Consider the following 23,518-nt stretch of genomic DNA (forward strand, 5'->3'; position numbering starts at 1 on the left):
AGAGATTGTCTTAAACCCATTATTTGGAAGTATATCCCATATTTTCAATATAATGTACTTCTAACTTTGTATGTTAGCAACCAAAGTCCAAAAAACCCAAAAAAGACATAATTTTACAGACAGCCAGGATCCAGAAAGCTGCTTTGGGAAAGTGACCTATTCCCACTCAAACCAGTGGAATTTTTGACCTTATTTCTTTGAACAGCAGACCCCCCCACCACACACACACAAGATAAATCACTCTGTGCATGTACCTGTGAAATGGAAAAGTCCACAGCCCCTCTGTCCTCTGCACGGAATCCTAATGCAGGCTGTGTCCAGAAATAAAATTAAAATATATTTCTCTTATCCAACTCAAGCTCCAGTTAGTTTTCACTTCTTTTCTTTTTAGCATTAGGCACCTTGGTTATTCTGTATTGATATGTGAGGAAATTTTGTGGCTATCCAGATGACACTAGATTTGGCATTTTCCGGTCACATTTCTGAGGCAGACCTGAGAGCAGATCACTGTAGAATTGCTACAGTTTATTTTGGTGTCATTTCCCTCCTCATTTCTCCATTTTCTTCCTTAAGGGCCTGTTGAAAAATCCAGCCTGCAAAGAGGAGGGATAATGAAACAAAAATGCTTTGAGTCAGCTTTGAAATGTATAGGCCTATATGGCTTACCTTTGCATTACTTACAATTATACTTTACTCTCATCTTTGTTTTGTCACTAAAAACAGTAGCTTGTTGAGGGTGCTTAGATATACCTCTGCCAGAAATCCCCAACTCACTCACAGGACAGAAGGAAATATTGTTAAAACAGTTTATACTGCTTTACCATTTAAATGCTTTACCATTTTTGTTCAATTGTTTTGTGGAACACAGAGGAGGGGAAAAGAAGAGAAAATGGCATTTCTCTGTAAAGCTATTGTTACAAACATGCAATGCTTTCTGAACCATGTATCTGTTGCTAAGGATCAAAGATGTCATGCTTCAGTTATGCTAACAGCAACTGAAATTAAGTTGAATCAACACTACTTCACTGGGCTGTTCTTTAGATATTGATACTTGGTACAAAACTGCAGACAAAGGCGTCTATTTTCTTATTGTAAGGCACTGGTTTCTTCCTTTAGCTTTGAGCAGGCTGCCCACTTGTGGTCAAATGTATGACAACACAGCGATATCAACCGCAATGGCCATCACTTTGTGCACTGGGTTGAATTCTTCTGTCAAGTGTGGAATTTTCCTGTGATAGACATCTTCAGAAGGTGGGTCCTTCCAGCACAGAAAGACTCCTCACTTAGCGCAAGCAAAAAAAAAGGTATCCAACCTACTATGTTTCAATCTTAACTTGCTAGCATATCAACTTAATGATTTCCCCATCCTTATTCTCAGTGATTCTTCAAGACACTTAATCGGCACTGGGGTGAAAACATCTAAACAGACTATGCCATTATCTTACCTTCCATAATGCAAATATAAGTAGTGTAAGAATCAGAAGTCCAGCAAAAACACTCAGCAGAATAACCCATAACGGGACCCGGCCAGGAAGAAGTTCTCTTAAAACCTTAATAATGATCTAGAAATGATTAAAATTGTAAAAAAAAAAAAAAAAAAAAGGAATAATGGAATAGAGCTTAATCACATCTGTAGTTACGGTGGCTTCGTTTTTAGGAGTCTAGTATTGTATAATAATTGATAATAACTTAATGCTGTGAAAGAATAAGTTTTAGTATTTAGCTGGTATTTATGACGTAAATAATGAGTTGGGTAAAATTCACATTGTAGTTTCACTGTAGTCACATTGTCTGAGATGTTATTTTTTTCTTTCATTTGTAGGAGTACAATTAATTGCTATAATAATAAAGAAATGCTGGTAGACTTCCACTTTTGTGTAATAACGAGGAAGCCACAGCTTGGCAACTTTACAATATGCTGGGGTAGAAACTGAATTAATAGCAGCAACAGCTCCAGAATACCCAGGGGCAGAATATGAAAAATGGTCAGCTTGTGCAGTCTGTTCACACTTGGGTTGCCAGGTGCCTCTTTGCAACTGGTGGGAGGTTTTTGGGGCGGAGTCTGAGGAAGGTGGGATTTGGGGAGGGGAGGGGCTTCAATGTCATAGAGTCCAATTGCCAAAGCGGCCATTTTCTCCAGGGGAACTGATCTCTATCGGCTGGAGATCAATTGTAATAGCAGGAGATCTCCAGCTACTGCCTGGAGGTTGGCAGCCATAGTTCTTGTAAAGTATTTTTAAAACTGGGCTGTAAATTTATAGCAATCCAATATTATATATGCTTACTTTATATATATATGCTTAGAGAGCCAGTGTGGCATAGTGGTTAAGAGTGGTGGACTCTAATCTGGAGAACCGAGTATGATTCCCCACTCCTCCACATGAGCAGTGGACTCTAATCTGGTGAACCACTCCTATGCATGAAGCCAGCTGGGTTACCTCGGTCACAGTTCTCTCAGAACTCTCTCAGCCCCACCTACCTCACAAGGTGCCTGTTGTGGGGAGGGGAAGAGAAGGTGATTGTAAGCAGCTTTAAAGGTAGAGAAAAGTGGGGTATAAAAACCAACTCTTCTTTTTCTTCTTGAAGTAAGTCTCACTTAGTATTATGGTCTAAAGCCTTTACTCTGATTTAACAGATTTGTGGATTAAGACTTCAGTACATAGGAGTGAAACTAGTGAGACTTACCTCTCTTTTTTCATCTTCTTTTTTCAAGATCAATGATGAATTTTCACTCCTCAGTAATGCTGTTACAATAACATCTACAGTGGGAATACTTGCCTAGGATACAAAGAGTTGAACCCATTTAAACTCAGTTTAACAAAGCTTTAAATCATCAAAATAAATCAGAGTAAGATTTCCGTTTGTGAGAGGAAGGGGGAGAAAAACCACACATGCGAGCAACGCCAGCAATGAAAATGGTCAGTGGGTACACCATAAGGAGATCATCTCAGTGTCTTCCAGAATTTAATTGCAAGCATACATGGCAACAACTCAAATCAGGGCCAAGTACAGTAGGGAGAGCAAGATTAACCTGCTTATCGAAACCACCAGGCTTTTATTGGCTTTGGAAGGAAAATAGGCAGGAAAAAAATCAGGAATAAAAAAAAAAATTCCCTTTTATCTGATCAGACCACTGAGAGGTAATATGATAACTATCTTCAAGTATTTGAAGGGCTGTCATATAGAGGATGGTGCTGCTGAGTTGTTTTCTGTTGCCCCAAAAGGTCGGACCAAAACCAATGAGTTGGAATTAGGGCTGTTGATTCAGTAAAAACTAAAATGAAAAAATACCAAAAAAAATGCAAATTTGGTAAAATTCGGGTTTGGGTTTACTGAGTCCGCAAAATCCGAGAGGTTGGCAAAGCCAAATTTGCCATCCCTGAAAAAGCTGGATAAAAATACGGCTTTTTTGGGAACATCTTTCAGCAGCTCCTGGGGGGTCATTTTTGCAGGTTGAGGTCCCACACTTTTAGGGTAGCTAGAAGGGACTCTCCTTGCAAGAACCCCCAAGTTTGGTAAAGATTGGGTCAGTGGGTCCAGAGTTATGGGGTCTGGAAGGGGTCACCCCATCCTCCTCCATTGAAAAGCATTGGCAAAGTGGCTGAGTTCAGATGCTTTAGTGTGATCTTTGCAATGTATCTCAATGGAGAAACATATATATATACACAATGGAAGAATAACAATAGAATAATACTAGAGGCATAATGTCCTTTCATACTCTTGATTGTGATGGCTCACTTACCATTATAAAGGTAGGTTTCCAGAGTCGGAGTGAAATGTTCACCTGAGTTACATCAGATGGGGCCAGAGCACAGTCAATGGTTGTACAATCATAGGAATCACATTCCTGTTTGAAGGATCATGACACAAATGATAAATGAAATGTAAAACATGACTGCCCAGAATGACCTCCTTCCAAAGGTCCTAACAGTGGTCTTTCCCTCATTGCTACCAATGACATTCTTTCTGACGGCACCAATATCCTTCAAAACATATTTACCACCTGTGATTTCATTCATTATCTGGTAATTAAATGTCAAAACAGATGAGACAGAGATCGTGAACCAAAGTTTAGAAATACATACAACAACTGGATCCTTTAGAGGCTCTCTTTTCCTTGACGTTGAGAAAGGTTCACCAGCATCAATCATTAATGGATCTATGGGGTGACTAGTTCGGCAGACTGCATTCTAATAGTGGGGAAAAATCAGAACTCTTACCAGCAGTTAAACAATAGTCTGAGTAAAGTGTTTGGGCTCACTTGATTTGACAAACAATGTAATATTATTGGTTCTTGTAGGTTATCCGGGCTGTGTAACCGTGGTCTTGGTATTTTCTTTCCTGATGTTTCGCCAGCAGCTGCGGCAGGCAGGCATCTTCAGAGGAGTAACACTGAAGATGCCTGCCACAGCCACTGGCAAAACGTCAGGAAAGAAAATACCAAGACCACGGTTACACAGCCCGGATAACCTACAAGAACCAATGAACTCTGACCGTAAAAGCCTTCGACAATAATGTAATATTATCTTGCTTATGTTTGCTTATAGGAAGTGAAACTATACACGTAAAGAAACAGAAAAAATATTAATTTGAAAAGCAACCTCAATAGAAAGAATAGTATAGTCAGCGTATACTATCAAAATACTACTATTGTTAGGAAAAGTTACTATTTTTTAATCACAGTTCCACAATATAAACAATGCTTGGAGGATAGTCATATACATAAAAACTATACATGTATTAAGAATGCTGGTAGAACAGTAGTTTTGTTCCATAAAATCATTACTGAATTATCATTGACAGCCATTGTTTTCATCCATTTACCTTCATGTTTGCCAATTTTATAACCATTAAGTTATCTAAGCAAACATTTACCTAATGCACCTATTAATGTTGAATTTGTTGAAATATTTATTGCACTTAATAAGTTATTCTCCGTTTCTTTATGCTATTGGAAGAACTCGGCTATCTGACTGCAGGTTATAGCTTCATGAGCTATAAAAATTATAAGCACAGCATTGTTCACTTTTGCTGGCAATTGCTGTAATAAACTGAACTGAACTGAATTGAATTATAAGCACAGCAAACGGATCTTGTTGACTCTTGATAGCTACCAGATCTATTTATTCTTTGGCTATTTAAAAGTTAATTTAAAAAATAGCACCAAGAATTAATACATCTCTTCCACACCCCTGTCAGAATGCACAATCCTATACATGTCTTCTCTGAAGTCACAGTCTATATACTGAACTGGGTTTTCTCCCAGGCAAGTGGGCATAGGATTGCTTTGTAAGAAAGCCCCACTGAATTAAATAGGATTGACTTCAGAGAAAACACACAGAAGCAGAGGGGGGATTTGGCCTCACTTGGGCATACAGAGCCAGGGTCCCACCCCTACCACCCCATTTGTTTCTTCTCTTTGAGAAAGCAAAACCTGGGAAAGAAATTGGGGTTTATTTGGGTTGCCCCTTATTTAGCTGAAAGGTTCAGATTTCAAACTTCAAGCTCCTGTTACAATATGGTTTTAGGATTGAAGGATCTCTCCCCCATCTCTGTCCAATTCCATTTAACTTCAGTGGAACATTTCTACTTTTGGGAGAAATAGTCTAGTCCAGATGTAACTAAGGCATCAATCACTGTGGCTAGATCTGACTGACCCAGGAATGGACGTAGCTCATGCACCAGCCAGAGATGGGCAAATGCACTCTTTCCCTCAAAAGCGGGAGATATGGAATATATTGTCATTCAAAACTGGAAATCCATACTATGAAAATCAAAACTAGACACTGTTGTTGAGGAATGTTATTTTCTACATCTTACTTACCTCTGTGAATGATAGTCTAGTTAGGTACAGTATAGGGTTTTGCATTGAAGTCAAGTTAGGGAATAAAATTTGCAGTGTAAGTTCTGGCACTGGAAAATGTTCACCTTTAACAATCTGTGGACAAGAAGAATGAAGCTTATTCATTCATTCACGCACTTTATTTCTTTTATTAACAGTATTTTCACTCTGTACTAATGCGTACATCAATATTAACAGGAAGTACAGTCCTGTTCTACAGTACAGTACAATTCCACCGTTTGACATCCCAAAATCCTACAACAATACATTGATAAATTATACAGGAGAACAAAGCAGTTCTTGAGCCATTTAAGTTTCTTCATTGTCAACCTTAAAGTTGTCATTATTTTTGGCTTCTTGATGTTCAGCTGTAATCTTGGTTTGGAATTTTCTGCTTTAACTTTCACCAGCAGTCATTTCAAGCCCTCATAATTTTTTGCCTGTAATATGGTGTCATCTGCATATCTCACAGTGTTAATGTTCTTCCCCCCAATTTTCACTCCACTTTCATCTAATCTAGCTTTCCCTATGATATGTTCTGCATATAGACTGAAGAGATAGAAGAATAAGAATTGGTTTTTATATGCTGACTTTCGCTTCCACTTAAGGAAGACTCAAATTGGCTTAGAATCACCTCTTCCCCTCCCCACAATAGACACCTTGTGAGAGAGCTCTAAGAAAGCTGTGACTAGCCCAAGGTCACCTAGCTGGCTTCATGTGTAGGAGTGGGGAAACCAACCTGGTTCAAACCAGTTCTCCAGATTAGAGTTCACCCCTACAAACCACCACTCTTAACCACTACACCACTCTGGCTCTCAATAGGGAGACAAGGAGATAAAATACATCCCTGTCTGACACCTTTGCCAGTTGGAAACCATTCAGTCTCTCCATATTCTGTCCTAAAAGGAGCCTCTTGTCCAGAGCACAGGTTGTGCATCAAAACAATCAGATGCTGTGGCACACCCTCTACTTTTGGACAAACACTACAGAAGTATCACAAGTCAATAAAATGTACTTTTGTGATACTGACTTTTCATACACTCAAGCAAGGCCAGTCCAAACTGTTTCAGAGCTGGAGAACAAGACAGCTACCACAGCTCAGCCCCTCTCTCCTCTCAACCCAGGAAGAGAGCCAGAGTGGGGTTGTGGTTAGCATGTTGGACCAGGATCTGGGAGACCCGGGTTCCAATCCTCATTTTGCCAATAAGCTTGCTGGGTGACCTTGTGCCAATCGCTCTCTCCCACCCTAATCATTCTGACAGGATTGTTGTGAGGATGAAATGGGGGAAGGGAGAACTACATCCAGTAATTAATTAATTAAATCCTAAACTGATTAAACAGGAAGGATTTAACCTGCTGTCTCCTCCTCACAGCAGCCTCCCAAGTAGGGTTTCGAGGTCCCTCGTCACCACCGGTGGGAGGGTTTTTGGGCGGAGCCTGAGGAGGGCGGTGTTTGGGGAGGGGAGGGACTTCAATGCCATAGAGTCCAATTGCCAAAGTGGCCATTTTCTCTAGGTGAACTCTATCGGCTGGAGATCAGTTGTAATAGCAGGAGATCTCCAGCTAGTAACTGGAGGTTGGCATCCATACTCTCGAGCCACAAGGCTATTATTACTGGCCGTGGACCTGGGTGTAAACTTTACTGGGATCAGAAATGGCTGCTTGGGAGAGGGGAAAGCCAAGAAGATCAGAACTCCTTGCTCACAGGGCCCTTGCACTCGATCCAACCCAACAACTTTTCTTCAACCTAATTTTGAATAAATTGAAGAGGAGGCCTTAGAACCTTCCTGTGAATCCTTTTTCCTGCCACTAGAATACCTCCTCCCCTGTTTGCTGAAATGGTGCCTTGTTGTTTGGGGTAATCCTGTCATCTAGGGATACATTGGGCGAAAACGCATGGTCGCTTTATCCTCCTTTAATCCCTGTTTAAGCCAGGATCGAACGCACATTAGGCGAAACGCATGCATTCGATCCAGGCTGAATCCTGGCTGAAACAGGGATTAAAAGAGGATAAAGCGACCATGCGTTTTTGCCCATTCTAATCTGTGGCTGATGAAGTAATGCCGTGTTTCTTAGAGAGGAAAGAAAAATAGCAAGAACACACCAATTACTAGAACATTATTGGAGTGGGAAGGAAAGGCAGCACATGCAAGAAGGCAGGATAAAGCAAAACGTTTCTTTTTGAGAGTGGTGATAATAGTTTATGAAGGAGGTTCATTTTTGTTATGACAAACCAGCCTGCCATATCTATATTGCTCACTCCTCCCCTTTCATAATATCATAGGATTTCTTATTAGCCCTTGAAACCCAGATGGTTTATATTATCCTTTTCTTCCAATCAGAATAGCAAAGACCACCGGCCAAGGTATGCAAAGCTAATGGTTTCAGGCAAACCCCCCACCCCCCAGCAATAAGCACACAAGGAAACAAATAATCAGAATAGTATTATAAGTAGAGACGCCAACAGTATATTTGTTATGACAGGAATAGCAGCTGAGCACCTGGAAAGAAAAAAAGCTGACATTATCCCATAAGCTGGAATTATAAAGTATTAGCATCGTATAAACTGGCACATGTTGTTATATTACAGGAACATCAATCAGAAAATTGTGTGTGCTTTTTCTTACCAAATAGCTGATGTTAATTTCATCCCCAATATTGTCAGGGGCGTTGATAACAGGTGGAACTGTCTCATTTGCAGCAATAATGACATGAGAGAAAGTGGGTTCCCTTGAAAAATAATAAGAATTTCTTGAAGCTATTTTAGCGTTTTCATATTTCAATAATTCTGACAACACCCCAGTAACATAGGTCAGTAAAATGTCCATATTTTAGGCATGGGAGCAAGTTTTATGACTACAGTACTACTTCACACAATCATGAAAGAAAATTATAGTCATGTACTTTAGAAATCCACAACGTACATTGTGAAATTATTGTCTTAAGCTTTTTATGCTTGGCTGTTTATCCTTAACAATAAAGACTCAGACACAGCTTATTAACTTTTGGAGGAATGGCCACAACTTTTATTGGCAAACAGCTGTTTTGTGCCTTGGCATGGCATGGGAACTGGATGGATATCAGCCCCCACCTTGCTGACTGATGTAACTCACCCTCCCAGCGATCCTGCTGGGAGGGGCGCAAAGGATGGCGGAGCTGGGAAAACACCTGGGCTTCAGCCACTTGGTGGTTCCCCCCGCCACTTGGGTAGAGGCCCTACTACACTGCCCCCGAGCTGGGCACCCAGAGCCTAGCCTCACCCAAAAACCCCTTATTGGGGTTCCCAAAATGGCAGATAGGGGCACGCAGGCCACTCGCCCCAATAAACAAATCCAGTCCCATGCCTACACCGCCAAGTTGTGACAAATTTCTTAACCATTAAAAAACTTTCAAAGAGGGAAGGGTGGGTGGGACAAAGCCAGAGACGGACTGAAGCTGGCTGCAGCCCGACTCCCTTTTTATGCTGAGCTGGAGGACCAGATTGAAAACTCCCCTCCAGCTCAGTTTTCTCAGCCTGTCCCCAGCCTGCTCCCCATTGGCTCATTCGAGCCCTCTGCTGGAGCGCGATTGGCTGAGCCCGGGGAGAGACCCAGGACCAGCAACGGTGCGGCCGGGATCTTTGCCACCCAAAACAATCCTACCCAAGCTGCTGCCGCTTCCTCCCCCGCACGGGTCCCCAACCTCGCCTCTGGATAAGTCCGGAACCGTTAGATTGTCGGAGGGGTGACTGCGACCTGCTATAACACACTCTCTTTAAATTTTGTTTAAAATGCTTGTCTAGTTCAAACCTGAATATCATCTCAGGGATTCACTGACCTTGGATTCAGCTGGGGGATGAAGATGGACATAAACCATCCCTGTTCACTTTTCCTGCACCGCTGGCCCACCAGCGCTGCCAGCACATCAGCTGCTTTGGCAGAATTCTGGTGTGGGTGCTCATGCCAGGGTTTGCCTACCCCTGCTTCAAGTCAACATAAAGGACCACCTTCTCCCATACAAACCTACCTACCAGTCATCTTCGGAGGTTGGTTGACCCTGCCATCTGAGGCTAGATGGGTGGCAACCCAAGAAAAGGCCTCCTTGGTTGTGGCACCAAAACTTTGGAATGCCCACCCCAGGGAGATTTGCCTATCTCCCTCTATCGATGTCTTTGACCAGCACATGAGGCCTTTTTTCCCCTTCCAGCATACCCCCAGTAACAATTATTGGCCCTCTTTCTAGTGTTGTTTATGTGTTTTTAGCTGGATTTTACATTTTAAATTGTATTTTAATTGTTCAAATATTTTAATTTTTTTCGTTCACCACCTTGTGAACCCTGATGGGGGGAAAGGCGGCACAAAAATGTTCTAAACAAATAAATAAGCATATTTCAATAAGTTGGGTACCATTGATTTAAATCCCAGTTCTTCAGTTGATGAAGTTAATCACACTTTTAAAAATTAAGATACATTTTTGTTTTATTTTTACCAGATGGGAAGGGGAAAAAATTCTAGCCTGTCTTGTGCATCCTCCAAACTAGAAAAACAATCAAGAAAGCAGCAATACCTTGAAAACACCAATCCACTTTCATATTTTACTGGTATCGTGATGTTTCCTCTGTTGTCGAAAAGGGTGTCATCGTGCTCTTCACTGTCACTAAGTAGAAAAATTATTTAGATTAGAGTATGCATTCATCCATTACATCTGGGCTCAGATTTGCTAGGCTGACATGCCTGGTATTGGTTAAAAACATGATCCATTTTTTAAAAGAAATTGGAAATGAAATAGCTATCTCTGATTAAAAAATAGTATTTCAGACTAAACTCTATATGAGGTTAGTAAATAATTGGCATAGATTTGAAATAGGTATGCTACCCAAGAAGGGACTCTGATATCTGTAATTTACAGTAACTGCTGTATTTACGGTTGCCAACTTCCAGGAAGGAGGGCTGGAACTCTCTGGGAATTACAGCTGATCTCCAGATGACAGAAATCAGTCCCCCGTAGAAAATGGCTGCTTTGGAGGGTGGACTCTATGGCATTATACCCTGCTGAGGTTTTCCCCCTCTCCAAACCTCACTCTCCCCAGGCTCCACCCCCAAATCTCCAGATATTTCCCAATCCAGAGTTGGCAACCCTAGCTGTACAGCATACAAACATAACACCAATATGGCATATCAATACATTGACCCGTTACTTGAACTTCTGGTCTCGGCTCAACTGACTTTAAATTATGTTAAAGTAGACACTAATTTTGTGATTTGATAAAGCTATAAAATCCGATTCATTTGTGCCACAAATGAAAAAAAAAGCTATTTCTTTAATACTGTTAATTTGTTCTCTTTCATGGAATTGGTGGCTATTGGACATTTCTAAATGGGAACTGTTATATGCTCAACATATGATTATTTGGAGCTAAACACACTAAGAAATATCTCGTTTGGTCATACATCTAATTCAGGTTTTTTGCGAAATCTGTTACTGAATAAAAAGACATACAAATAACGATTGGGACTAACCTTGTCACAGAAAAATGAATAGTAGTGTTTTCCAGAAGAAAAGTCACATTGAACTGGAATACTATATTGAAGGAAATCTAAATGGAAAAGCCATTAAAATGCATCAGTAATGTGTGGGAGGTTGTAAACAATGCTAATAGGATGTAACATGATGTCACTCCCCCCAAGTATAGGAACCAAAAAGGTTGAGTTAGCATAAATTAGGGTTGCCAACTCAGGGTTGGTAAAAACCTGGAGATCTGAGGGTGGAGCCTGGGGAGGGGAGTGTTTGGGGAGGGACCTCAGCAGGTTACAAAGCCATAGAGTCCACCCAAGCAGCCATTTTTTTCCAAGGGAACTGATCTCTGCTATCTGGAGATCAGTTGTAATTCTGGGAGATCTCCAGGTCCCACCTGGAGGCTTGCAACCCTAAATGCAGCAAATAAGAGTTCCTCAGAATCAATATAGGTTTGTTTGTTAGTTTTGCTTTGATTCAGTAAAAATATTATCTTTTTGGCAACCACGGGTTGTAAACTAATAGAAATATTACAGTCTTTCCAGATGAGGGAGCCAGATTTCATCTTTACTATTGAGCGTACACTATTCAGTGCCCTGATGTGATCAGTAGTGTGATATTGTGTGGGTTTTTTTTAATTTATACTTTCGTATGCAGCCATGGCATGTAAATATTTTAAAGAAGTAATATCCTTTCCCCATTGAATAGACAGAAAGTGTCCTTTCCTCCAAGAGCTAACATGGGGATTTTCTCCAAGTTTACCTTTATGACATACCTATGAAGTAGGTTAGGCTGAGAACATGGGAGGGGCTGTGGCTCAGTTGTAGAGCAGCTGTTTGGAATGCAGAAGGTCTCAGGTTCAATCCCCGGCATCTCCAGTTAAAGGGACTAAGCAAGTGGGTGATGTGAAAGACCTCTGCCTGAGACCCTGGAGAGCCGCTGCCGGTCTAAGTAGACTATACTGACTCTGATCTGATTCAGTATAAGGCAGCTTCAACACTGACTAGCCCAGGGTCACCCACAGTGCCATTCTTAGCACTTACTCCCTTCTAAGGCCACTGACTTTAGTGGAATAACAAGGGAGTAATTCGGTTTGGTATGGCAGGCACTAGTGCCAATGAACCTGGCAGCTGAGTAAAAATTTGAACCTGGATCTCTCCACTCTCCACTCCTGGGGAGTATATACTCAGCTTATACTCGAGTATATACGGTACCGTAATGTAGCAGATTATAGATATTTTTTTCACTAAGGGGGCTAATTTCATTTTGAAACAACTGTCTGAATGTATAAATATTACCTTCCTTCCAGTTCGAAGTAGTTCTCTGTAGACATTTGTTTTGAATTAGCAAACGATACTGGGGGCTACGGAAAGGTATTTCGTGAACAGTACAGAAAGAATCTATAACTGGTTAAGCATGCTAACCTTAAAGTCTCTGGCTACAGTTCTCATCCGATATATATACAGTGCGAGGAGAACGAGTTGTGGGAAAGTTTGCTGTCAGCCAAAATATTGCCAAGAGAGCTGAGCCGGGTCACACAATGGGGATATGGGAATGCAACTTCTGAAAAGCCTCAGATACAGTGGAATGTCGCTTCATAAACAGAGCAATGGCCTAAACTGTTAATGTAAAGGCTGAGAACAATACTTGATGGTATGAGGTTATAAGAGCGGTTGCTGTCCGTCTCTCAGCCCTGGGGTCTTGCCAGACTATCAGGGTGAAGACAGAAATAACATCTGAGCAGCAGTCACAGTGAGGGTTTTTTTTTTTGCCTGTAGTATGATCTTAGGTTCTCACTGCTTATGGAGGCACCCTTGACAGCTCATTTTTGCCAAGCCAAGCATACAGAACAGGATTTACTTTTTTTTTGTCCTGTGGCATCTTACATGCCAACCCTATCATGTTATAAATGCTGATCGTATTTTGCTTCAGAAAGAAATGTATTTAATACATCTTTTCAACTCCATGGAATCAAATGGGCTTAATTCAGAAATCGATCTGTCTTGCTATCTCTAAGTCACATCAGGATACAGCCCTCTTTTAAATAGCCACACCTGATGGATCCTATTATTCAGTGGCAATTCCGCCGGGTTTCTAGGATGCCTGCACATCAGACTACTGACTGCACTGCAGCGAATGGACACACAATTAAGTGTAAATTATTGCAAGTATATTATAGGTAAGCAACTTGTATAAGAGGAAAAATAAGTATGCAATTTGAAATGGAGACAATAATATGTGTTATTTGTACAATGTGCAAGGTCTTAATTTGACTGTATAAATTTATTGTGATTTGTACACCTATTTCAGTGCACACTGATGAAATAAATGGAAATGAAACAGCCTGATATCCGGCAAAGCCATTTGTGCGCTTCACTGTAGCTGAAAACAATGTTATTGGTGATGCTACATGCTTCTATTTCCATTGTGAAATTGATACGAAACTTGATCAGCTAGACACACGCAGCTCTCTTCAATTTGTTGCACCTTGCGTTCAAGACTTTGGATTACTCCTCTTGTTTCCAGTTCTGTGGGACTTTGCCATTCATGGTTCGCTGTTTTGAGGTCTCCCACGTTGTTTTATTATTCTGGTGTAATTCATTATTGGAAACATTGTGCATTATATGCTATTGCACTGAAACTTATGTTGCTGTGTATTTTGTTAAAAGTGATATTTTCCTTAACCTATACTGATTTTGTACAGCATTATTAGGTATAGAGGTGTAATTTTTGTTTCATTAATCTCCAGGTGGTGGCTGGAGTACTCCTGCTATTACAACTGATCTAAGAAGAAGAAGTTGGTTTTTATATGCCATCTTTCTCTACCACTTAAGGGAGAATCAAACCGGCTTACAATCACCTTCCCTTCCCCTCCCCACAACAGACACCCTGTGAGGTAGGTGGGGCTGACAGAGTGTGACTAGCCCAAGGTCACCCAGCTGGCTTCATGTGTAGGAGTGGGGAAACCAACCCGGTTCACCAGATTAGCCTCCGCCACTCATGTGGAGGAGTGGGGAATCAAACCCGATTCTTCAGATCAGAGTCCACTGCTCCAAACCACCTTTCTTAACCACTATACCATGCAGGCAACAGAGATCAGTTCATTTGAAGAAATTGGCCACTTTGGAAGGTGATCTCTATGGCATTATCCCCCATTGACGTCCCTCCCCTCCCCAAACCCTTCCCTTCTCAGGCTCCACCCCAGAAATCTCCAGGTATTTCCCAACACAGAGCTGACAACCCTACTCACTGCTCCTATATCTTTCCCCAGTTTTAGTTTCACGCAACATGTAGAGTGCCTGCTTATTTATTGTGGGAGATAGGCATTTCCCTCAGGGAAGCCATTGGTTCTAGGGTATTGTATTTCCCAGCACTCTGACTGTGATGCTGAGAAAATGTGACTTTTTTTTCTACTAGTATGTATATGTGCACACAGCTGAGACTTGATAGGTTGTCACAGATGCCCATTGGGTAATAATATTTAATCATAATATGTATTATTGTTTAAGAAGAAGAGTTGGTTTTTATATGCCGACTTTCTCTACCACTTAAGGATCAAACCGGCTTACAATCACGTTCCCTTCCTTTCCCCACAACAGACACTCTGTGAGGTAAGTGGGGCTGAGAGAGCTCTAAGAGAGCTGTGACTATCCCAAGGTCACCCAGTTGGCTTCATGTGGAGGAGTGGGGAATCAAACCTGGTTCTCCAGATTAGAGTCAACCGCCACTGGCACTGTTTAAGGTATATTTAAACCGAATAATATTCTGCCTGCAGGTTTAAACTTAACAACAACAACAGCAACAATAATGCTTTAACACTGATGATTCTAGCTCCATAAAGCCTGCCCGTGAACAGGGGGAGAAACAGTGGCATGAGGGAAATGGCACTGGATAACATAGGAATTACCCTGGTTTTCTAATTGGACGATGGGGTTATACCATCACCCAGGCTCCATATATGTATTGGCTTGGAGGGCCAACCACCACAAAAAGGAACAGGTACTCGCTGACCTGGGGAAACTACAATTAACCCAAATCAGCCAAATGCACAATATCTTACCTCCTCTCCAGGTGTTAGGAAGGGGTAACCCACTTTGCAGGTGATGTGAAGTCCAAATTCACAGCTATCTTTTTGAATTCTCTGGACAGAAAATGACAAAATCACACCTTTTGGTTTAAAAAATCAAAGCAGAAACAGAAACAAAACACTAGTTACTGTAACGTATAGTCGAAGGCAAGTGGAACAGTTAAAAGTGTAGGACTTGGACCGGGGCGACCCAGTTTGAATCCCTGTTTGGCCATGAAGTTCACTGGATGAAACTTGGGTCAATCACTGGTATATGTGGGATCATCTCACTTTGTGCACCCGCCCGCCCTGTGAACTAGGAGAGCCGAGGGTCAGTGATCTGCCTAATGTGGTCAGCACAGCTAGGATCTGAACCAGGTCCAAGCCCAGTCCTCACTCTGCTACATCACAGTTACTTTAATGCAATAGTACAGGATCACAGTTTCTTTTTATTTATGGAAATGTGTCTGATGCATCATGGAACTGTAGGTCATAAAGAAACTATTCCCTGACCACCAGAGAGGCATTTGAGCCTTCCACAGAGAGAGGCAATGTGATAAGCAGGATTATGGGTAATGTAGGCTGCCGTGGCCCAGACTCTGTGGCTCAGCTTCTGGGTAATGCCACCCACTCATGTGCCCCACACAGAAAATGATCTCTTGAGCCAGAATTACCTGTCATTAAAGAGGGTGAGATAACCTGTTCAAGGAGGCAGCTTTTCAGGTGCCGTTAGAGAGGAACAAAATATCCTTTATTGTCGAAGGCTTTCACGGTCAGAGTTCCTTGGTTCTTGTAGGTTATCCGGGCTGTGTGACCGTGGTCTTGGTATTTTCTTTCCTGATGTTTCGCCAGCAGCTGTGGCAGGCATCTTCAGAGGAGTAACACTGAAGGACAGTGTCTCTCAGTGTCAAGTGTGTTTGGAAGAGTAATATATATAGTCAAAAACCCCTTTTGACTATATATATTACTCTTCCAAACACACTTGACACTGAGAGACATTGTCCTTCAGTGTTACTCCTCTGAAGATGCCTGCCACAGCTGCTGGCGAAACATCAGGAAAGAAAATACCAAGACCACGGTCACATAGCCCGGATAACCTACAAGAACAAAAAACATCCGTTATTTGTTTTATGATTCTATTTGGCCAACATAGCGACGCCGTCTGGGCATCTTCCTCAGGTATTGTTATGAACTGAACCATTTCTGTAGGCCTTAATTCTCCATGAGGTAATAAACCCATGCCTAGATAAAAACCATTTCTGATGGCAGGTGAGGGCTCCCATGTTTTAATATTCCTCCATTAAAAAAAAGCTACCCACATGGACAACTAAATAGCATGAAGAAGGCCTGTAGCCGATCAGCCTTCCTGGAACCCAACTTTATATTTGTAGAGAGGAGGGGTTTCTTAGGTGTGGGGTATGGAGAAGAATTCAGTCATATAAGAATATACCTGCAGTGTAAAGTGCTCCAGGCCAGACACAGGTTTATCAGCGCAGTGAGAACTGGTTCTTTGACTGCCCATGAAACCACTTAATAAGTATGCATACACTCCCAGCCTGAGCTTGAGTAAATGAACATGTTCCCACCCCAGTGTAATATAATGTATAGGAATATCTACCTCTGTTCCAACGAAAATAATATTTGCAGGGTATTGAACTATGACTCTTGTATTATAGGCACTGTCTCCTTTATTTCTAACAAGCAGATGGACTGGGAATTTGTAATTGCTTGACTTGATGACGATCATAGAAGCACTGTAAAACGTTAAAACAAAAGGTTTGGGGTAATAATTAAAAAAACAATAACATCTCTTATTGTTTTTTCTCTTTAATCATAGCTTTCGTTGCCCCAGAAAGATGCAAGAAGTTTTATTAGAAAGAGATACAAAAGATTGAATGAATTGGTAGAATCCATCCCATTACAGGACTCATGTCACAAACAGCATCTTTATGGGAGAAATTACAGGAGATGAGTGACTGCTGCCAAAGACAGTAATCTGCGTGCACTGCTCAGGATAAGAGAAAAATGCCTATTATATTAGGTGCTGTGGAACTCAGGCAGGACAATGCTGCTGCAGTCATCTTGTTTGTGGGCTTCCAAGAGGCACCTGGTTGGCCACTGTGTGAACAGACTGCTGGACTTGATAGACCTTGGCCTGATCCAGCAGGGCCTTTCTTATGTTCTTATGTTCTCTCTCTCCCCCATAAATATCTCAAACGAAACAAAAAGTCCCAGAGTTGGAAGGGGCCTTATATACCATCTAGTCTGACCTCCTTCTCCATGCAGGAAATCCAAAACTAGAGAATCCTGACCAAATGGCTGCCCAGCATCTAACTGAAGATCTTCAGTGAGGGGGAGCCAGACCCCCCCCATCAAAGTAATTGGTTCCATCTCCGAACTGCTCTTATCTTTAGAATGTTGCTCCTAATCTTCCATTAAATCTGCCCTCCTGTAATTTAAGCTTGTTGAATATAGTTTGGACCTCTATAGCAGCAAAGCACAAGGCTTTAACATGTGTCAGTCCTTCAAGTATTTGAAAACAGTGATCATGTCAGCCTTCAGCCCCTGTTCCTTCACATACCCTTTTCCTTCAACATTTTCTTATAGCCAATAATGGGTACAAATTACAGGCAAAAAAGTTCCAGCTGGACATTAGGATTTTTTTTATTCGTTTTTTTTTTCTTTTTGCCTAAATAGAGCTTACCATTTGTCTCTGGTGAATTTCATTTTGTTAGTTCCAGCTCAGCTTTCTAATCTATCAAGGCCATTGTGAACTTTATTTCTGTCTTCTAAGGCAGAGTTTCCCAAACCTTTTGAGTCATGGAGCACTTCTCAGGAGAGAAATTCATCACGGAGCACGAATTTTCACATAGCACCGATATACTAAGCCGAATGGCAGTAGTATTTTTCTTTCCAATCTCTTCATGGAGCACTAGATGTTTCGCAAAGCACTGTTTGGGAACCTATGTTCTAAGGTATTAACTACCCCTCCTAGTTTTGTGTCATCGGAAAATTTGACAATTCCCTGCATCGGAAAATTTGACATTCCCTGCATCGGAAAATCTGACAATTCCCTGTCACTGATAAAAGTGATTTTAGAGGGAGAGGAAGAACTTCTGCATTCAGTGGCAACAGTACCCTTCCTGTAAGATGTAATTCCAGCCTAATTTACATAACAGCAAGTACAGCAGAGTTTTAATAAGCTGCGTGAAGTTGTCATAATGTACTTTGGGGAGAGGGTGTTGGGCACATTGGATTTGACCAGCTCTGCTGCTGGTAAAAAATAGAGGCAAGGCCCCTTTTGACCACCAAAAAGCCAATGCTGCAGATCGTGGGATCCGCACACACAAAAGCCTTATGGGACAGGAGCTGCAGTGAGGAAGGGAATTGGGTGAGATCAAGCAGAAAAGCTGGTAACCTTCAATGTCAGGAAAGCGCAGTAAAAGTAATAACATGAACGTCAGAAAAAGCAACTTAAGTGTTTAAAAAGTACTGTAGAATATCGGTAAGACAGCTACCACCAATTAATATGACTCAATACGGGGTGACACCCAAGTCATGGAATTGGATACCAAGGTATCCTTCTGCTCATGGAAGGTACTCTTCCTATCCTGGAAGTACTCCCTCCTTGAAGAGAACAGGGCTTTTGGACCCAACCCCTAGTTTAGAAGCCAACCCATTAAAACTTGGGCAAACTGGACCAACTTTGCTTGACACCTGAAATATAACAACAAGTACATTAATTAATCATTAATTTATGCAAGGGTATTTAAAAAGTTTCACATGAGTTACCTGTCTCTTTCTAGTCTTGCATCAGCAGTCAGTTGTAGATCTGTAATGCACTTTTCCTTTTTTCCACAATCTTTTGTGAATGGGATCTGAAAGGTATTAGTTATGAAGAAGAGTTTGTTTTTATACCCCATTTTTCTCTACCGTAAAGAGTCTCAAAGCAGCTTACAACCACCTCCCCTCCCAAAAAGGCACCTTGTGAGGTAGGTGGGGCTGAGAGAGTTTGGAGAATACTGTGACTAGCCCAAGATCACCCAGCAGGCTTCATGTGGAAGAGTGGGGAATCAAACCTGGTTCTCCAGGTTAGAATCCACTGCTCATGTGGAAGAACAGGTAATCAAACCCAGTTATCCAAATTAGAGTCTGCCGCTCTTAACCACTACACTCTGCTGGCTCTAGAGAAAAATTAGGCAATGTACAATTTCAAACCTCTGCTTTGACCCTTGGCTTGTGCTGAACAAGGAATAGTCTGCAGCTCCACTTGTCAGTTACCAAATGACTATAATATACTTCCCACATGACTTTACAGTCTGGTATTGTGCAAGAGAAGCATTTCATTTTGGAAATATCTACTTCTGACACTTTTCTACACAATGTCTATTTTCTAAACTGACACCAACATGCTTTGGAAGCCACTAATCAATATAGTGAAATATGGCCCTAGAACATGGATCAAAATGTCTGCACAATGGGGCTATGTTCAGATGGGGAGTCTGCAAACCTAGACAAACCCCCCAATGTTTGCAGAAAAATCTCAAAACTTAATATTAACAATTGGGGGGTTGTTAAATCCTCCTCAAATGTAGAATGCCACCTGAGATCTTGTGAAGTCTTGTGAGATCACAGTTGGCATTCTGTGGTTGTCGAGCAGCCGAAGCACCAGAGCCTGCACCCAGGTATTTTCAGGGCAACTGTAGCTCGGGGGAAAAGCAACACTAGTGAGGCAAGGGAAAGAAACTGGTGAGTGAATTAGTGGGAAACAGGAGATGGCAGTTCTTCAAATGACACGATGGACCTGGACTCACATGCCCTGATGTTGTAATTCAGCGAATATCTTTATCTACCTTTCTGTCTGTATATCTGTCTATCTGGTGTTAATTTCCCCTTCTGTAGCTTTTTGTTCTCCCTCTCAGACACCAAAGGCAGCTTTACATATTCTATTTTTAATGTGCAAAATAATTCGCACATAGGACTGCAATGTATGCTCGTGGAGTTTCTTGTGTATGTGGCACAGGTTTATGCTCTTGGAAATTAAGATTAGCTAAACTTCCTGCCAGTGTTTATACAGGTTGGGAAATATGGTAGTTTCTACTACTTAAGAAGAGAAACAGACCTAGATAGCCCTTGGATTTTGGCAGGGAAAGGCGGAAGGACAGAAAAGTGATGAAGCAGCAATGGTTACAGCATAATATTTGGGGTCCTCAAGACAAGGAAAAATGGTGGGGAGGAGAAATGGCTGAGTTGGGAGAAGCTGAACTGGAGGGGTTTTATTCCTTGTGGTTATCAGTTCAAAGAATCTGGCATGTGATCCGTGAAGCTATTCTACAAGTTATGCAGAGTCAGGGGGTACAATTCTGGACATTCAAAATTAAAGTGATCATATTTTGGATTGTGAAAGATTCCCTGTATGTAGTAAACTAGCATATCATAGATGTAGATACATTAACACTTTTCTCCCTGTAGGGATTTTTTTAAAAGGGAGATTCAGATATATGACCCATTCTGCTATCTGAAGCAGTATAGCTCCAGATTCTATCACCTTAGTCTGCCATTTTAATTCTGCTTAATGAGAAGAATTACTTTTAGCCCTAGGACCTTCAGCGAATCCTGTTATACTCAATCCAAATGACAGTCCAATGGCATGAAACTGTGAAAATGAGATTTCTTAGTGGCTTGCTTATCATTTAGGCCTTTCCCTCCTCCTTTTCACAAGATATTTTGAGATATTGGGGTTTTGTGTAAGGATTCATTTCCTGCTAAACACTCATAGTTTAATAGAAGTATCACATATTCCCAAAATGGTAACTTACATATTCAAATATTGAGTTCGGCAGCTCAGCATCAAGAATAGGGCCACTCTCAGGGTCCGAAAAATTGAACTCTAGCAAAACCTTCACAGAGTCACGAAAATCAGGTTTGCTCTACAGGTAAAGGAAATCAAAGCCTTCATTGCAACTTTTCATTACTTTCAATTATCAATATGTTTACAAAATGACAACATTCTGAAAATAAATTACTTGCTGTTTGGTAAAGTTAGTAGTAAACATGTCTAAACTTTATATCATTCGCATTTAAGGAAACAACACAAAAGGCACTTTCACACATGGCAAATAATGCACTTTCAATTCACTTTCAATGCACTTTGAAGCTGGATTTTACTGTGTGAGATGGCAAAATCCACTTGCGCTTTCAATCCACTTTAACAATTGTTTGCATTATTCAGCATTTGTGAAAGCAAGTTTCAGGTAGATAGCTGTGTTGGTCTGCAATAGAAGAGCAAGATTCGAGTCCAGTAGCACATCAGAGACCAACAAGATGTCCAGGGCATAAGCTTTTGAGAGTCAACGCTCCCTTCGTCAGATAGTAAAGCAAAAAGTGTAATTTTCCTAAGACAAAGCTCCTTTCCTGTTCACAGCCAAACATTTTGGGAGACATGTGACTGCCATCCCCTCTGGCGTTTCATCTGTAGCATGCCTAGAAATGTGTGATGTGATATTATTGCATTCACTAGTCTCCCACCCCCATTCCCATTCCAGTTTCCTGGCTGTTGATTGCAGGGGGCAGGGAAGTACTGAGATTGATGATGTCAAGTCATGTCATTCCACTAGAAGTTACTGGAGAGACGTGTGACAACTACAATTTGGTGGAATCTACATGGCCTGTAAAGCCAGATGAATACTGTGCCTCTCTGCTGATTTACCCAGTATACTTTTACAGGTACACATGAAAATGTTTTGGGTCAGTGGCCGGCAAACCGCGGCTCTTGAGTCGCATGCGGCTCTTTGGCCCCTTGAGTGCGGCTCCTCCGCATCCCCGCGCCCAGCCAGGCAGAGGCGCCGCGCTCCTGCCGGGCTCCAGTGCGCCCCAGGCGGGAGGAGCCGCATCATATAGTTACACTGAGGAGTCAACAAGGATTGTTTTCAGGTCACGGGTAAATCTGGTTACAAATCTAGTTTGCTATGACATAAGCAAAGCCATTTCTAAGTTAACCAGGATATACGTTTCAGGGGCATGCAATTCCTGCCTTGGAAAAAAATAATAATGTTTACACAAACCGATACAGTCTTAATGAAGGGAAATTTGAATGGAACCTGTGTCACCATCTGCCCACAAAAGAACATGGAGCTCTAGGAGAATACAGTCTATATTCAGATCAGTATATATTCTCTACAGTAGAGCTATCTGAATATTACTTTTGAATGAGGGGATCCTTTACAAATCAATTTGGCACCAGTTCAATACAAGTCAAACAAGAACAGCAATGGGAAAATAGGATAGCTACTTTATATGATTTACTTGCCAACATGTAGAAGGTATGATTAATACATTCTGACCCATTGACTGTGATATTTTTTTGTATCTTCCGTTCTTGGGTTCCTGTGAAAAAACTCCGAGATGACTTCCTTTGTGCATCAAGTGTGAGCCAATACTGGATATCTAGGGAAACAATAGGAAGACAGATCATGATGGGTAGCCATGTTAGTCTGTCAATAGCAATAGAAAAGAGCAAGAGTCCAGTAGCACCTTAAAGACTAACAACATTTCTGGCAGGGTATGAGCTTTCGTGAGTCACGGCTCACACCCTGCCAGAAATTTTGTTAGTCTTTAAGGTGCTACTTGACTCTTGCTCTTTTCTACTAATATAGGAAGAATCGGTTACATCTATAGTTTCAAGAGGACTGTCTCTTTCCCTCTCATGTTCTTTCTTACTTCTCTGAGCCACTGTTAATATGCCAGAGAAGGCATACTGAGGAAGCACGAGTGACTACTGAAGCAGGAACAAAATTTGCATCTGACCCTAGGATTGCCAACTTTGGCTTGGGAAACGTCTGATGATTTGGGGGCGGTTCTTGGGGAGGACAGAGTTTAGGTAGGATAGAAAACTGGAGGATGTGATGCACAGAGTCTGCCCTCCAAAGGTGCCATTTCCTCCAGGTGAACTGATTCCTGTAGCATGGAGATCAGCTGTCATTCCAGGGAAAAATCCAGGTTCCACCTGGAGGCTGGTAAGCCTTTCTGACCAGGGAGCAGTAGGAATAGAGTTGCCAGGTCCCTCTTCCCCACCAGTGGGAGTTTTTTTGGGTGGAGCCTGAGGAGAGTGGGGTTTG

The 23,518-nt window shown here is 41.6% G+C and overlaps 1 protein-coding gene across 1 annotated transcript in view; it reads right to left on the reverse strand.

Moving 5' to 3' along the window:
• Nucleotides 1–453: 453 nt before the first annotated feature.
• Nucleotides 454–23,518, reverse strand: part of ITGA1 (integrin subunit alpha 1) — a 79,707-nt gene continuing 56,642 nt past the window's right edge. Inside the window, exons 17-30 of the mRNA XM_056848712.1 lie at nucleotides 22,711–22,847; nucleotides 21,221–21,331; nucleotides 19,194–19,279; nucleotides 17,020–17,155; nucleotides 15,396–15,476; nucleotides 11,341–11,417; nucleotides 10,388–10,477; nucleotides 8,470–8,572; nucleotides 5,825–5,938; nucleotides 4,086–4,190; nucleotides 3,743–3,847; nucleotides 2,686–2,778; nucleotides 1,446–1,562; nucleotides 454–593 (exon numbers count right to left, since the gene is read on the reverse strand). Of these exons, the coding sequence (XP_056704690.1) occupies nucleotides 549–593; nucleotides 1,446–1,562; nucleotides 2,686–2,778; nucleotides 3,743–3,847; nucleotides 4,086–4,190; nucleotides 5,825–5,938; nucleotides 8,470–8,572; nucleotides 10,388–10,477; nucleotides 11,341–11,417; nucleotides 15,396–15,476; nucleotides 17,020–17,155; nucleotides 19,194–19,279; nucleotides 21,221–21,331; nucleotides 22,711–22,847 (1,400 nt within the window). The 3' untranslated portion in view covers nucleotides 454–548. The remainder of the gene's footprint in view (nucleotides 594–1,445; nucleotides 1,563–2,685; nucleotides 2,779–3,742; nucleotides 3,848–4,085; nucleotides 4,191–5,824; nucleotides 5,939–8,469; nucleotides 8,573–10,387; nucleotides 10,478–11,340; nucleotides 11,418–15,395; nucleotides 15,477–17,019; nucleotides 17,156–19,193; nucleotides 19,280–21,220; nucleotides 21,332–22,710; nucleotides 22,848–23,518) is intronic.

Source organism: Euleptes europaea, chromosome 4 (genome assembly GCF_029931775.1).
Source record: "Euleptes europaea isolate rEulEur1 chromosome 4, rEulEur1.hap1, whole genome shotgun sequence".
NCBI classification, from domain to species: domain Eukaryota; kingdom Metazoa; phylum Chordata; class Lepidosauria; order Squamata; family Sphaerodactylidae; genus Euleptes; species Euleptes europaea.